Raw genomic sequence first — 14465 nt, 5'->3', positions numbered from 1 at the left:
AGATAATGGGGATACATTTGTTTTTATGAAATAGCATAGCCTCTAAAGTCCTACCATTTTTTTTTCTACCTCACAAATTAGGCTTTTTATGGAATATTAAGGTGTTTATTATTACTATTATTATTATTATTATTATTATTATCATTCCTTCCTTATTGTAGTTTGTGCCATTGTGTTCTACGTTCAAATTCCCTCGAAATTAAGGTAGAAAGATACATTTATATTGAAAATCATTTATTTATCCGAACTGCAGCAGGATGGAATGTATGACATTGAAACAGAAACTTGGTAATATCTCAAATATTTTTTTTTTCAATAAAAAAAATTCTAATGTCTGTCCTTCCTTCCAACCTTATTGCATGATTGCGTGATTTACATTCGTAGAGGAAAAAAAAGACCTCCTCGAAGAAAAATAACACCAACATATTATGTGCTGCTGAGAGTCGTGTCTGTCTGTGGTCTGTCTGCCGTCAGGTAAAGGGTAGAACTGGAGCCGAGGTCTGTTTCCAATAACCTTCTCCCCACATACAAAGAGCACGGGGTGGTTAAATAATACTAAAGAACTCTATATTACGTCAGAACAAAAATAAATAAAATGTTGAAAGTCCAACAGAACACAATTTGGGTCGGTCATAGGCTGGAGCTTCCAGACATTCCTTTGTGTGTGTGTCTCGAAAAACCCTGCACATGATTCCTATAAGGATCCTTCCACAAGTGCAACAAAATGCAAAACAATAACATAAAAACATATATTCAACTGTGGATAAATAACAAAAAATCACATTAAAAAGAATACCATAATATTTGTTCATATACCCTGTTTGATTTTTGTTTTTAGAAACAAGTTAAAGATTAAATAGATCTATGCATTTGTGTCCCCGCGCTTGTCATATCAGATAATATGTCTGCGTTGAACAATGACACCATAGCAAATAGACAGAATATTTTAAGCAAAGTGATTACTTTCCTATCCTACTTCACACATTCAACTATTTAAAAAACAAAACGTAAAACAAAGAAAAGGTGGAAGAAGCTACTGAAGAAGAGAAGGAACAAAGCGATGGTAGGTCTGGAGGTATAGGACAATGGGGCGGAGGGATCCGGGGTGCATCCCGGCTACAGATGCGTAAGTTTGGGCGCTTCCTGAATTCTTCCCTGAGAGTAGTGCGGCGTAAGGTCTGTGTACGTCGGGTTCGGATCACACAGTCCGTGATGGTGACTATTGCCCATAGTGATTGCTCCATTGTAGTCCATGTGTGTGGACGGCGGGTGCGAGAGATGGGTCAGGCCGAAAATGGAGGACCCGTTGTTGGGCATCGAATCGATGTAGCCTCCGCTAACATACACAGGGCTTCCCTGCTGCAAGTGCGCCCCATAGCCCCCATTGCCTTGGAGAGGATGCGCGTCATACTCGGGCGTGGGCGAGCCGCCAGTCCCGGGATATCTCTTCTGAGAGGGCGGGCAGTTGTTTAGGGAGCTGTTCAAGGGAGGGGGATATGACGTGGGCATACCGTATGCATTATGAGCGGGCTTATTGTAAGACGTTGGCGACAGGGACTCATAGGGGACACTGTTAACCAGAGAATGCATAGAGTTGAGGTATCCTCCACCCCCACTACTGGGAGATGGACCGAGGGGACTCCGAGGGGACTGTCCCCCGGGAGAGGGCATCATGCCGCACCCTTTCTGATCCTTTTTGTACTTCATCCTGCGGTTCTGGAACCAGATCTTAATCTGCCTCTCCGTGAGGTTGAGCAGGTTGGCCATCTCGACCCTGCGGGGTCTGCAGAGGTAACGGTTGAAGTGGAACTCCTTCTCCAGTTCCACCAGCTGTGCGCTGGTATAAGCCGTCCGGGCTCTCTTCGACGCGGCTGACCCGCCCGGGGGGCTCTTGTCTCCTTGGCAACTCTCAACTGCGCGGAAGAGGAAAAGGAAGAAGGTCAATCAGTAACCAACCCCAGCAGCAAGCACAAGAACAAGACCAAGAACCACAGAGTGACAAGATACATATAGCTGATTACACACGTCTCTCCGCATGGACCGACTCAAATACACATATCATTAAGAGTTCTACAAATGCAGATAAAACAGAGATGTCCCAGTAGACTGTGGATGTTACTAATTTAATTATATCAGACATATCATTAACTATGACTGTATACATGCTGAGGCCGGCTCTTAAGTGTTAGCTATGCTTTACGCAAAAGCCAAATAAAAATTGTGTGCGTGCGTGCGTGCGTGCGTGCGTGCGTGTGTGTGTGTGTGTGTGTGTGTGTGTGTGTGTGTGTGTGTGTGTGTGTGTGTGTGTGTGTGTGTGTGTGTGTGTGTGTGTGTGTGAGAAAACGAAAGATTAGATAGGGTTGTAGGACCACATCCATACACAGCCGTGCTGTGCATTATAATACCTCCTATATCTCACTGGAGCTGTATTCAAACATCTGTATTCCTCAAGGCGCATGAGCTAAACCTCGCCATGCCTTCTCCTTTGAGTCTCACCATGCTGAATGGCTGGGGCTCGGCCGCTGCACACCAAGGTGTTGGTCTAGTTACCGTTTGTGGCATGTTGCCAACATCTAATAAATTGTACTTCTAGCTACTGTACAGAGGCTGAGCGAGAGGAATGCAGCATGCCATCATGTTCCTACTGGGCACAGACATCAGTTGAAAGTTTAGTTTAGATTTACATTTGGTTGAGTTGTCAACTAACTTGAATTCAACATGAAATCAACCAAAAATGTTGATTTAGGTTCAAAGTTAGGTGAAAAAAATGCTAAAAAATGTTATCTTATGTAGATAACTTTTTGCAAATCCAAACAGTTTTCCACATTGATTCAATGAGAATCACATGTAAATTGTTGGTAGAAATGATGTGGAAACAACTTTGATTCAACCAATTTTTGCCCAGATTTTCTTTTTTAGAAATGAGGAGAGAAATATTTTCATCATCTCAGTTTCAGAAACGACGCTACTATACTGCTGCTTCCTGGACCCCTGGAAGAGAAGCTGCTGCTTTTTTATTGTTTTATCTTACATTTATTTAACTAGGCAAGTTAATTAAGAACAAGTTCTTATTTTCCATGACGGCCTAGGGGATGCCTTGTTCAGGGGCAGAACGGCCTTGTTCAGGGGCATAACTGCCTTTTTCAGGGGCATAACTGCCTTGTTCAGGGGCATAACTGCCTTGTTCAGGGGCAGAACGCCAGATTTTAAACTTATCAGCTCGGGGATTCGATCTTCTAAACTTTCGGTTACTAGTCCAACGCTCTAACCACTAGGCCGCCCCATACTGCTTTAGCTTTAGCAGTATGGGGATCTTAATAAAACACTTTTAAAATGTAGGAAACATGCTATAATCATTCTAATCATAATTATCCAAATAAAACATTTAGTAATTATACTGTTTTAAACATGAGCTACTGCTGTAATTGGAATTATTGGCATATGGTTGAGGGTTCTGTGAATTATTGGCATATGGTTGAGGGTTCTGTGAATTATTGGCATATCTTTGGGGGTTCTGTGAATTATTGGCATATGGTTGAGGGTTCTGTGAATTATTGGCATATCTTTGGGGGTTCTGTGAATTATTGGCATATCTTTGGGGGTTCTGTGAATTATTGGCATATGGTTGAGGGTTCTGTGAATTATTGGCATATCTTTGAGGGTTCTGTGAATTATTGGCATATGGTTGAGGGTTCTGTGAATTATTGGCATGTGTTTGGGGGTTCTGTGAATTATTGGCATATGGTTGAGGGTTCTGTGAATTATTGGCATATGGTTGAGGGTTCTGTGAATTATTGGCATATGGTTGAGGGTTCTGTGAATTATTGGCATATGGTTGAGGGTTCTGTGAATTATTGGCATATGGTTAAGGGTTCTGGGAATTTTTTGCATATGGTTGAGGGTTCTGTGAATTATATTCATACCTGTGCGTAAAAAGCAAGCTATAGAAGACTTCTATTCAATCAGCTTTAGCTGATTTCTGCACAGCGTCTGTTTTGACGTGTCAGAGCTGGAACTAGATTAGAGCGCCTCCTGACATTATACCTAAAACAGACATTGCCATTCGCTGCACTGGAGCTCTCATGAACAGAAATGCCATGCAGCCTTGTTTACACGTTCCACCACAGGAATGTGAGATGGAATCTACACCTCCATTATGACGATAGAAATACTCATTATTTTGTTTAATGATTTGTCCATTTGAGCGTCAATGTTTTTATACAGCCTACACTTTCTGTGTCTGAACTTCTAACTCGAGTGGGGCGGGTGTGGCTTCGTGACAATGATCGCAAGAGCAGCTGCTCACCGATTTGACTACTCCAATGCAGTTCCACCTCTGACACCGCCAAAACATCCATCCGCTATGCGGGTGTCTTTTAAAACCAGTAAACGCTCGATCTGATTGAATCTAGGTCTAGGGTTTGAAAACGTCCCTTTGGCATTAATTTGGCAGACATCCTGACAAACTCCTGATAAATGTGATTCACTAGATCTTCTAGATGCCTGGATGCCCCACTTATTTAACTTCTCACTAAATATATTCCCAAAAGGTGGACATAAATAGGCCTACTATAGCCTATGGAGACAATATGATTTGGTAAGGCCATGGGAATTTAAGCGTCTTTGAACTTTGGGTTACATGTTGGTAAACAACTTCCTCCCCATCCACTGGCTCTTCCTGTAATCAAAACAATGGAACAAATTGGAACAGCTGTTTTTGCGTGTTTGTTTGTTGTCCTGCACACAACTTGTGACCCGGGCCAATATGTGATGTTTATTCTAGCATCAAGTCAACGCTAGAGCATACGGACAACAAATGGTGCATGAACCAAGGCCTAAAACTATGAGGAATGCATCACAAAGGAGTATTTCTAATGAACAGGACTACATCATAATATATAATAAAGGATGCGTTATATATCAACATATCGAGATAACATTGGAGTATGCGTAATAGGCCTCTGGAATGCATAATGATGGAAGAACCATATGACATCACGGGAGTGTATGCGTAATAGGACTAGATTAGGATAGATAATAAGGAATACATCACAATGGTAGAACAATACTTCGTTCAGTTGTGAGGCAAACGTTTGAGAATATAAATGTATGCAGCATAATCAAACCTTCTATTGTAACCTTGGTTGGTTCTTCTGTTTACGCATGAATAATGAGGTGTATTTTATCACGTGTTTCATCAGCAGTGGGGGTCTAGGTCATATACCTGAGCTGGAGCTACTGGTTTTAGGCTTCTGGTTCTGACGGGACTCTTTCATCCATGGGAAGATGTGTTTCCGGGTGGTGGAGGTCGGCGAGCCGTGTACGGGGCCATTTGAGTCGGCTTGACTGGAGCCGTTGCTCTTGTTCTGGTTGAGAGAACCGGGGGACTGTGACTGGAGAGGGGGTGGCGGGACAGACACCGACACCTGTGGTTGATTGCTGTCGGTGAGGACGGGTGGCTGCGCCGCCAGGATGGCCGTACTCCTATCACAGCTCTCTGCTATCTCCCCCGGCTTCTGCAGTGCGACCGAGCCGTCTGGGGACTGCAGGGAGCAGGCGGGTCGATGGTACTCACTTTCCACATGAGAGGCCCGGGGATATTGGACCTGATTGGCGTCATAACTGAAGCCATTTGCGCTTTGATACGGGTAGCCACTGTAAATTGCGGAGCTGTCGTAGTAGGTTGCCTTTTGCATCTCGCCGTTTCCCAATATTTATTTCAGAAACTGACAGGGTCTTGACACCCTTGTAGAATAACATTGGCACCCTTGGTCACGTGACGCCTCTCCGCCAATGGCCTCCTCGGGTGAACCTAGGGTTACAAGAAGCACCGTGAGGAGAAGAAATGGTGGCGATCCATCTTACTTTTCAATACAGGGCTGACACCAGCGACTATGGAGGCAAGATAGGGACAACAGTTCTCTGGCTATTATCGTTTACCTTCTGTTAACAATACAGGGCACAAAAGCATGCACAAACCTCATATCACCACCTGCACTTACGGCACACCAACTGTATCAAAATAAATACTTTTATAAAAGCATATACTCAATTGTGCCATATTAATAATGGTGCCAAAATGAAATGGAGAAAATACAGTTTAACAGGTTAGTTATAGAACACAAAACGATTGGCCTATGTTGTGTACAAGGTCAGAAGGCTGACGGTTGTCATTAGGCTTTATTATATTACATGTAATAATATTATTTGTTAGCTAAAATCCACATAAAAAATCCACCTCAAATCTCCCATAAACGTTGTACGGAATAGGCGGGCCAGCCCTCAACGCGGTGTGCTGTAGTCTACCCCAGCCCAACCACCTGGCTGAAATCTCTGTCTGGGCTAAAAGCATAAACAATCACATTCCCCAGTTTTTGCTGCATATTTTTGTAGAACCAAGATGGATGACAGGGCCAGGAGGAAACCTGAAAAACCGGGCGGGCATCCGCGCATCTCCATGACCACGAAGTGAACTTTACCTCGCAGGCCTATAATAATGGCTCCTGTCGCTGCTATCGACGCGGGCGCCCGTCCCGGTGATGTATGGGGGTCAGTAGCTGGCGGGATGCAGAAAGCGGGCCGATGAACAGCTAGGCTATGGCTCGATCAGGCACACAGAGATCCGGGATGTAGCCTAGAACTATAGGGTTACTAGTCTACTACATAGCTACTCAAGGAAGAAGCCTAGCTATTGTGGCTACAATGAGTAGGACTGCTCACCCACTGCTAGCAGTCTACTGGCTGAGGTTGGCAAACTGGGGTCATATCCAACGAGAAGTTATTGAAATATTATCCAATTGAATTTATAGGTTTTTATTTGAGATATTCGATGTGGGCAAATGGGTACAATACACAAGTTTGTAAAATAAAACAGTTGGGCTTTCGTTAGAGGGATTTCAGGCTTAATTTGTGAAGCCTTGTAGTCTTAATAAAGTAAGAACAATAGGCTAACAATACTGTCACAGCCGCTCTAAAGGTACTCTAATGGACATTATGTTTGTCATCAAACAAACAAAGAGATGAAACATAAACGAGTCATTTGATGCAGCAGTATCAAGTAACAAACTATTTAAATTCTGAAGCTAATTTCATAGCTACTGGCAACTGGGATAGCTTAATAGGCAGGTTAATGTAGGCTATTGTGGAAACTTAAATGAAAATATGAACATATTGTACAGCATAGTTATGGCAGTCCGAAGACAGTTAATTCAAATAAATGACTGAATTAATTCATGATAAAACGGTGAAAGTGGAGAAGGTTTGTGATGTATGATATTAATTATATTTCTATTCAAAATAAATATATTACTACTCTGTTAGGCTGTTATAATGTAGTACTAACTGTGGGCAATAGTAATAATAGTGATATTAATAAATCAATCGTATCAATCATAAACATTACCATTATCTTAATATACTATGACCTATAAGATATTTTAAAAGAATAGAAAATTGATAGATAATTAGTTAACTACCGCTCGTTACAGACAAGGCACCACGACAAAACAAAAACTCTCTGAACACCAGACCCTCTTGCCCTCAACACATCGTAGAATCAAAATGAATTTTACATCCCATCACAACATCTGCTCTTAAAGCCATGATCTGGAAAACCTATCAGAATGCTTTTTGATGCATTTCCAAAAGAAATAGTCCGGTACAAAAAAGAAAGCCAGGGCAGAAAAGAGAAGACAGAGAGAAGACAGAGCCTTCTAATGCTCAACCCCCCGCTCCGCGCGAGAGATCTGTCTGTGTTGTGAACTCTTCCTGAACCGAGATGTAAGTCATACAGTGATAAATCACCGCGCGACGCAAACTCTGCCATTTACAACCGAGAGAGATTTCTGGCCTGCTTACCTTTTCCTCTGACGACGAATGCAGAGCACAACGCAATATTTCTCATTCAACGACAAAATCGATCAGAACAGTAGTCCAGAGAAAAAGTTTAGCTGGGGTAGAATCAGCAGGACCAGCCTGCACCTAGCTCATACAGGACTCATCGGCCACAACAGAAAAGGGAAGAGGCGAGTGGCTCTGTGTGTAGAAGAAACGAACTCCCTTTTTTTATGTTCGACGTCGATGGGTAAACCGAGATTACGAAAGCAGGCGCGAGCACTTGGGTCGCCCAGATAAGCGCTATCTGCCCTCACGGTTGAACTTATCACATGTTAGAGCAGTGCCCATGCATGATACCAATATTAAACCTAGGCTATGCTGGACTATGTGTACAAGTACGTGCACAAGTACCATGCAGACATCACCAGACCAGTGAACTCCCCCGAAACATAGCGTCACCATAGACAAGAACAATTATGTAAATGAACTAGCGCCTTGAACACAGAAAGCTACTTCAAATCGTGTGGCTCTCCTCCCCCACGTGATGAAGTAGTATGGGGAAAAACCACGAACACCCATCCCCTAAGTGTTTTATGGCATTTGTTGTTATTTATTCCACACAGAATCGAATAACATAAGTACACAGATGACAACAGCACATTACCATTACCATGAGAGGGATAAAATCGTCATTAATCATTTACCAACATTTTAGCATTTTATGTAGTCTATCAAGCCTTTTGTTTACGAATGGTGCTGGGAGTTTTGGTTATTTTCGTTGCAATATTCCACCAATTTCAAAGTTCCTAGGATGGAATAGGTATGTTTCCTGAATGGTATAAAAATAAATAAACGATGCGTTAATGAACTGGGGACACCGCAGATCAAAGCCTTGGTTGGGATGAACCAAGGGAAAGACCCCCCATCAGGCTCTTGGTGAGAAAAATGGAAAGGAGTTACACCTCCAGAAGGGAGAACAGAGACTAGAGAAACAGGGGGAGAAAGAAACCGAGAGCATGGGGAATCCCTCTGTATGTGAATGGTGACGTTTGCGGCCAAGGCAAAAATATTTATGTCCTCTAGCATCTCTAGGCAGTAAACACGTCTTGAGCACTGCTTCTCTTGTCTTCTGAGGCCGCAGGATGGATGGATGGAAGGAAGGACAGAGTCATCCACACAGTAAAAAGATATAGACTAGAACATTCGGACGGCGTGGGAGGGTGAGTGGGACAAACATTCACGTGTGAGGATATTTTTTAGCAAACATTGCCTTTCTTTTTCAAAGCAGAATAATGACTTGGTATAATTATTTTCTCCTTTGTGTTTTGCCGAAATGCTGAGTCGTGACTTCCATTAATGTGGGCCCTAACTACGACGCTAGATGTCATGGAGATAGCGGAAACAGAAGGCAGATTGATATTAATGCAAAAAGGACGAATACAACCCATCAAACATTGTTGGGCTTTTTGGCAGTAGCATTTTGCTAAGTTTACAGCAAGTTAAGCGTTGTCTATAGCCTACGCCTAGGCTGATGGTTTTCAGAGATAGGATTTATTTTTAAAGGAGCAAGGCACCGCTCCAAGAGGTGCGATTCCCCCCATCGTTTTTATAGTGACAAATTAGACTACAAAAGACATGTGGAAGAGAACGAATTATTGCTCTCAGGCGTTTCATATCACCACAACAAGCTGTAGGAAGTGTAAGCTACAGGCTATGGATGTGTGTGTATGCTACACGCATGTGTGTAAGGGCGCTGGAATAGGCGTCTTTGCGCTACTTATTAGAATTGAATAAGGATATGACCATCAAGCATTTGTAACATAAATCAATAAGGACATAATATGGACTTACCGATGGCAGGGCAGGATCTCGTGAAGACTGTAGGATGGATGGGATTTATTTAGGCAGAATTCTGAAAGAAAAATGTAAATGAACGTTACTAGAGCCATACTGTTTTTTCCCTAATAAACCTATAGGTCCAGGATTACACCTAACATTTAAATGCGTATCATTATCAACAAGAACAATATGTATGCTATAGTAACTTCCTACCATATTTTACAAGATAGTAATTAATAAAATTAAGTAACAATCCATCAATTTATGGATATTTGGATAAGGCTAGTTCATTTTGAACAATAAATTCCTACAACATTAAACGACAAAATAAGTCACGCAAATTGATCAAATGTAGTTGAATTGTGATATGTCCTGCAAATGTAGCCGCTATTCAAAAAGCCGAAATATTGTGTCATATTGTAATCATATTTGTTCGTTTTGCAACACAGTTAGTTAATGTTCTTTAAATAATACATATCATCCACATTATCAGAAATAACCAAATGTTTGGCTCGTAATAAAAATAACACATCTTAAAACCAACAATCAGATGTATCATTCAACGTTCAAATTATTTTTTACAAATTACAAAACTATCCTGAAAACAACAAAGTAGCTTGCACTATTGTACAGCTTCTCTATTTTGGGGTGTATTTTTCTCCACCATTGGAATTGGATCGAATAGTCATTAGCTCTCGCGCAACGGCTGCCCCATGTCCCCGCGCCCATAAATCACACTCGAGCGCCATGACCTCAGCGCGGCCGCGCGGTCCTGGATGGCACTCCGTCTTCCATTATATTCTCGTTTCCCTGGCGGAGCGGCACAACCCCACAGCTTTTCTTAACTTTTTATGGACCTCAATTTGATTTATCCTTTCGCGAGAAAACCCATATATAACACCACAAATGAATGTATTTTACAGGGAAAGGAATTACACCTCCGAGCAGGACGTCATGACTGCTTTCACCTCCTATGTTTTCTCTTCTTCTTCTCCCGAACAGACGTTCAAATGGCTGGGTTTATTTGCAAACGCATATGTAGGCCAACTACAAATCTGATGTATCTGGCTATGGCTGCCTAACCTCCATACGGTTCTGTAGCTGAACAAATGGCGAGTCTCTGTAGCCTACAGAGGATTCTGAGGATTCCTATCAAAATGAAACTGGGGAAAAATTGTAATTATATATATTTCTTTCTTTTTTTGTGGGGGGGGGGGGGTGATATTTAAAACACCAGTGTAGTTAGGCTACACCATGGGATGGGGAATGGTTATAGGCGCTTGGAAACTAAGCTCAAATGGTCCCACTGTATAGTGAAGGAAATATCAGTGAAGTTATATTTAATGTAATTCATTTTAGTAGCCAAACACGTGAATATCGATACTCTTTAAAGATGTTCCAGTCTTAGTTTTCCAGCCAGGCAAAACCATGGAGTCTTTTTTTCTTACTGACCTCTGCTTCTCGCGGCAATAACTCACGACAGTAATGAACAATCGGCGGAAATACCTCAAAATAAAATCCATCCTCCCGAAGCACGAGCTCTGACTCTGTCCGCGAGGAAAAACATATCCGTCCGTGACAGCACTATAATACCATCCACAAAAACCAAGAACATCTTTCTTTCCTCTCTCCCTCTTGCTTCATCTCGTTGGCAAATGTCTAGAAAGCCCCGACTCCACTCACGGAAAGTGGGGTGACGCGCGCAATCGTTGTATGGCCAGACCGGGGCTCCGTTTTTTTCTTCGTGCCATAACACTGTATTATGCACCCTGCTCACGTGACACAACGTCAACTTAAATCGCTTTTATTTGAGCCTGTGAATCATTAATGGAGGCAGTCATTGCCCCTGAGGAGAAACGGATCACTTTGGAGGGAGGATAAAGAGGGTGGATGACACTGCAATGTATCTGGCAAAGGGACATATATCTCGCAATGCCACTCTACATTCACACAACTCGTCCGATTCCAAAGCGTGTGTGTTCGGTCGGTTTTGAAGGCTTTCGAGTGGCGCAGAGGTTTAAGGCACTGCAACTCAGTGCTAGAAGTTTCACTACAGACTATGGTTCGATCCCGGGCTGTCTCACAACCGGCCGTGATCGGGAGTCTCAAGGAGCGGCGCACAATTGCCCCAGCGTCGTCCGGGTTAAGGAGGGTTTGACCGGGATAGGCCATCATGGTAAAATAATAATTTGTTCTTAACTGACTTGCGTAGGTAAATAAAGGTTAAATATCTTCAGTGCCCATTTAAGTTAACAGAGAGTGCTAATCCCGATGGAATATACTGTGATCATTGGCCAGCTAGCCTTGAGCCACTGGCAGAGCAAGGGAAGCGTTTGCCACTGCGAGATACAGAGAGGTCTTTACGGGTGGCGGATGGATCACTCAACACCTGAGTTACCCCTTACTATTTTATTGAGAGATAAGGCTGTGGCTATTGTGTGCAGAGTGTGCAGAGGCCCTCATCATCACCCCACATCCCAAGCTATAGTCTACAACCACTCACTCACACATTCAGACAATAGCCTACATGCTGGCGGACCAATGAAAATCAAATGTCTTATAGTTAGTTACCTGTCCGAATGCTGAGTAAAGGTGTGCGCCCCGGTAGCCGGGAGGTGTGAGTGCGTGTCAGTCAGTCAGCGCTGGGCTGAGAGGGCATAGTGCATGCGGGAGCTCATTGAACTGAATATTTACCCCCCTAGTCAGTGCAGGGACCCTCCATTCATCCTGCAGCTCTTATGCATTCCCTACGGCCAGTTGAGTAATGCTGGAAATTATAGGTTCGCACAGAGGGCATACTCAATTCCCAGTATGGGGAGGGGGAAGGATCAGGTGGTAATATGGCAACTAGCCTACTCTTATGAGAAGAAGGCCAACGACAATAGTCATCTTTAAAATAAATGTATATTCTATTGCAATCCATAATAGGTCCACAACTTAAGTTATGAACGTATTGTGGCCCACTACATGATATCGTTTAGCCTTCCCGGGCATTGCCTAAACCTTGACCGGAAGAGCAGCCCTTCTCTCCGCACCGTTTGGCGCTTGATTTCCGTCAACACTGAGCAGCGGGCGTGGAAATGTTCCTCCACCATAACTATTAATCACGCCAAGCGGACATGTACCGCATCCCACTCCCACATCACAGCACCCTTTGTCTTCTCAAACTACAACTTGAGCCGTTTAAACTTTTAAAACCCGAACAGGAGGGAACAATCTCTTATCAGTTTACATTTCAGACCACTTTATGGATGATTGGGAGTGAGGAGGCTCAGATTTGATTCGCATTAATTCATTTTGTACTTTTTGTGAAGAGGTGAAGTCATTTAAACTCCTTTTTAGAGTTTGGCCTGTACTTTGGGATACATTTTAGTGATACAGAAATGTGATTAATATCTTTCTCTGTTCTTCTAGTTCGGCCAGATTTGCATACCACTCCACCAGCCCCGAGAGCACGTGCATTGCAACACCGGAGAGCGTCTGTGGCTGAGCTGACTGTGGACGGAAAACAGACCCTTTCTCCCACGCCACCTTTCGCCACCGCGCCTGAACTTTTCCCTGACCCAAACCGAGGCGCGGAGAGTTGAGTGTGAACATATTTTGGTTGAAAAACAAGGAGTAGATGGAGACTACATAACCAATAAGAGCTATACCTTCCTTTTCAGCTGGGAACGTTTTGCATCCTTGTTTTTAACGGGCTCTTGTTGGTTTCAGCAGTTGATTAGCCTATTTCTTGGTTTGTATGTATACATATATTAAAATTAGTAACATAAAGCTGGTAACCTAAATCCAACTTCCAACATTTACCAGCCTTGAGCCGTAGACTTGAGCCGTAGACAGTCCTCTCCACACCGCTCCGTCATTGGATGTTCGCCAGACTGCGGTGCATCTCTCCACAATGTTGACATTTGAAGCTCTTAACAGCGAGCCTTGGGTTACCGATACACTCAGCAGAATATAACTCTTTCTCTGAGGTTTACATCGGCCAACATCAAGGCTAATGCGAAATTCAACGCCGTAAACTGGTTTGGCGTGCATGCTAAAACAGAGAAGCCTCGGTGGATCTCGCTATACTCTCCATAACGGACTGACTTCTGTTGTGGTGGTTTGTCTCAGTATGTGCTGTAGAAATAAAATTGTAGTGGTAATAATGTTGAATTTTGGTTGTCATATTTTTTCATGCATTTCCATTGTAACGTTTGATAGTTTATCGTTATATATATTTAGTGTAGTGAAGAGCTAATTATATAAAACTAAGAACAAAATACAAAACGTCTTAATCTGACCTCAAAGCAATAATAATACTGGAAAAAATAAATAATAATACACATTATGAATGGAACATTTCATTGGATTAGTTCTGGGAAGCTTTAACTCAAACTAATACATAACACTCAAAGCCATTTTCAATTTATTTATATGCCTATCATTCTTAAAACGTATATTGCATGCTACGTGAATCTTCCATAACAGCCTATAGCCTAGTCAGTCTTTCGTGGAGAGGATGAAAATCTGTTAATGTTTAACTGAGTTCTTGATTGTTCTTTGTGTCTTCTCTGTCTGAGGCGCCCTTTCAGCAATGTGGACAACTCATTCATGCCCAATAGCCTACTGATATTTGCCTTCTAAAATGGTGCATGTGGCTTAGCTACACGACGAGACACGTTAAAATGCACACAAACTATTAATTTTAAAAAGTACTTTTATTACAAAATATTTTGAAAACAGTAATCTTTACCTAATGAAAACTGAGTACAGCTTTTCAAACAACTGTTTTTACCTAAATCTAA

General features: G+C 42.5%; 1 protein-coding gene and 1 long non-coding RNA gene across 5 annotated transcripts in view; one reads left to right on the top strand and one right to left on the bottom strand.

Annotated features, from left to right (window-relative positions):
- Positions 1–291: 291 nt before the first annotated feature.
- LOC129830898 (homeobox protein Hox-A3a-like) overlaps positions 292–14465 on the bottom strand; it is a 36810-nt gene continuing 22636 nt past the window's right edge. For 2 of the 4 annotated variants that reach the window (XM_055893721.1, XM_055893723.1), the window contains 3 exons: positions 9688–9748; positions 5225–5812; positions 292–1913 (listed from right to left, as the gene is read on the bottom strand). In XM_055893721.1, the coding sequence (XP_055749696.1) occupies positions 1117–1913; positions 5225–5696 (1269 nt within the window). In that variant the 5' untranslated portion in view covers positions 5697–5812; positions 9688–9748 and the 3' untranslated portion in view covers positions 292–1116. The other 2 variants (XM_055893722.1, XM_055893724.1) reach the window with 2 other exon arrangements.
- On the top strand, positions 11653–13833 carry LOC129830904 (uncharacterized). The gene is made up of 2 exons (XR_008755648.1): positions 11653–11851; positions 13090–13833. It is a non-coding gene; the product is annotated as an uncharacterized LOC129830904 (long non-coding RNA).

Source organism: Salvelinus fontinalis, chromosome 32 (genome assembly GCF_029448725.1).
Source record: "Salvelinus fontinalis isolate EN_2023a chromosome 32, ASM2944872v1, whole genome shotgun sequence".
NCBI lineage: Eukaryota > Metazoa > Chordata > Actinopteri > Salmoniformes > Salmonidae > Salvelinus > Salvelinus fontinalis.
Note: the sequence above shows the minus strand (reverse complement) of the source record. Positions and strands in the feature narration are given on the sequence as shown.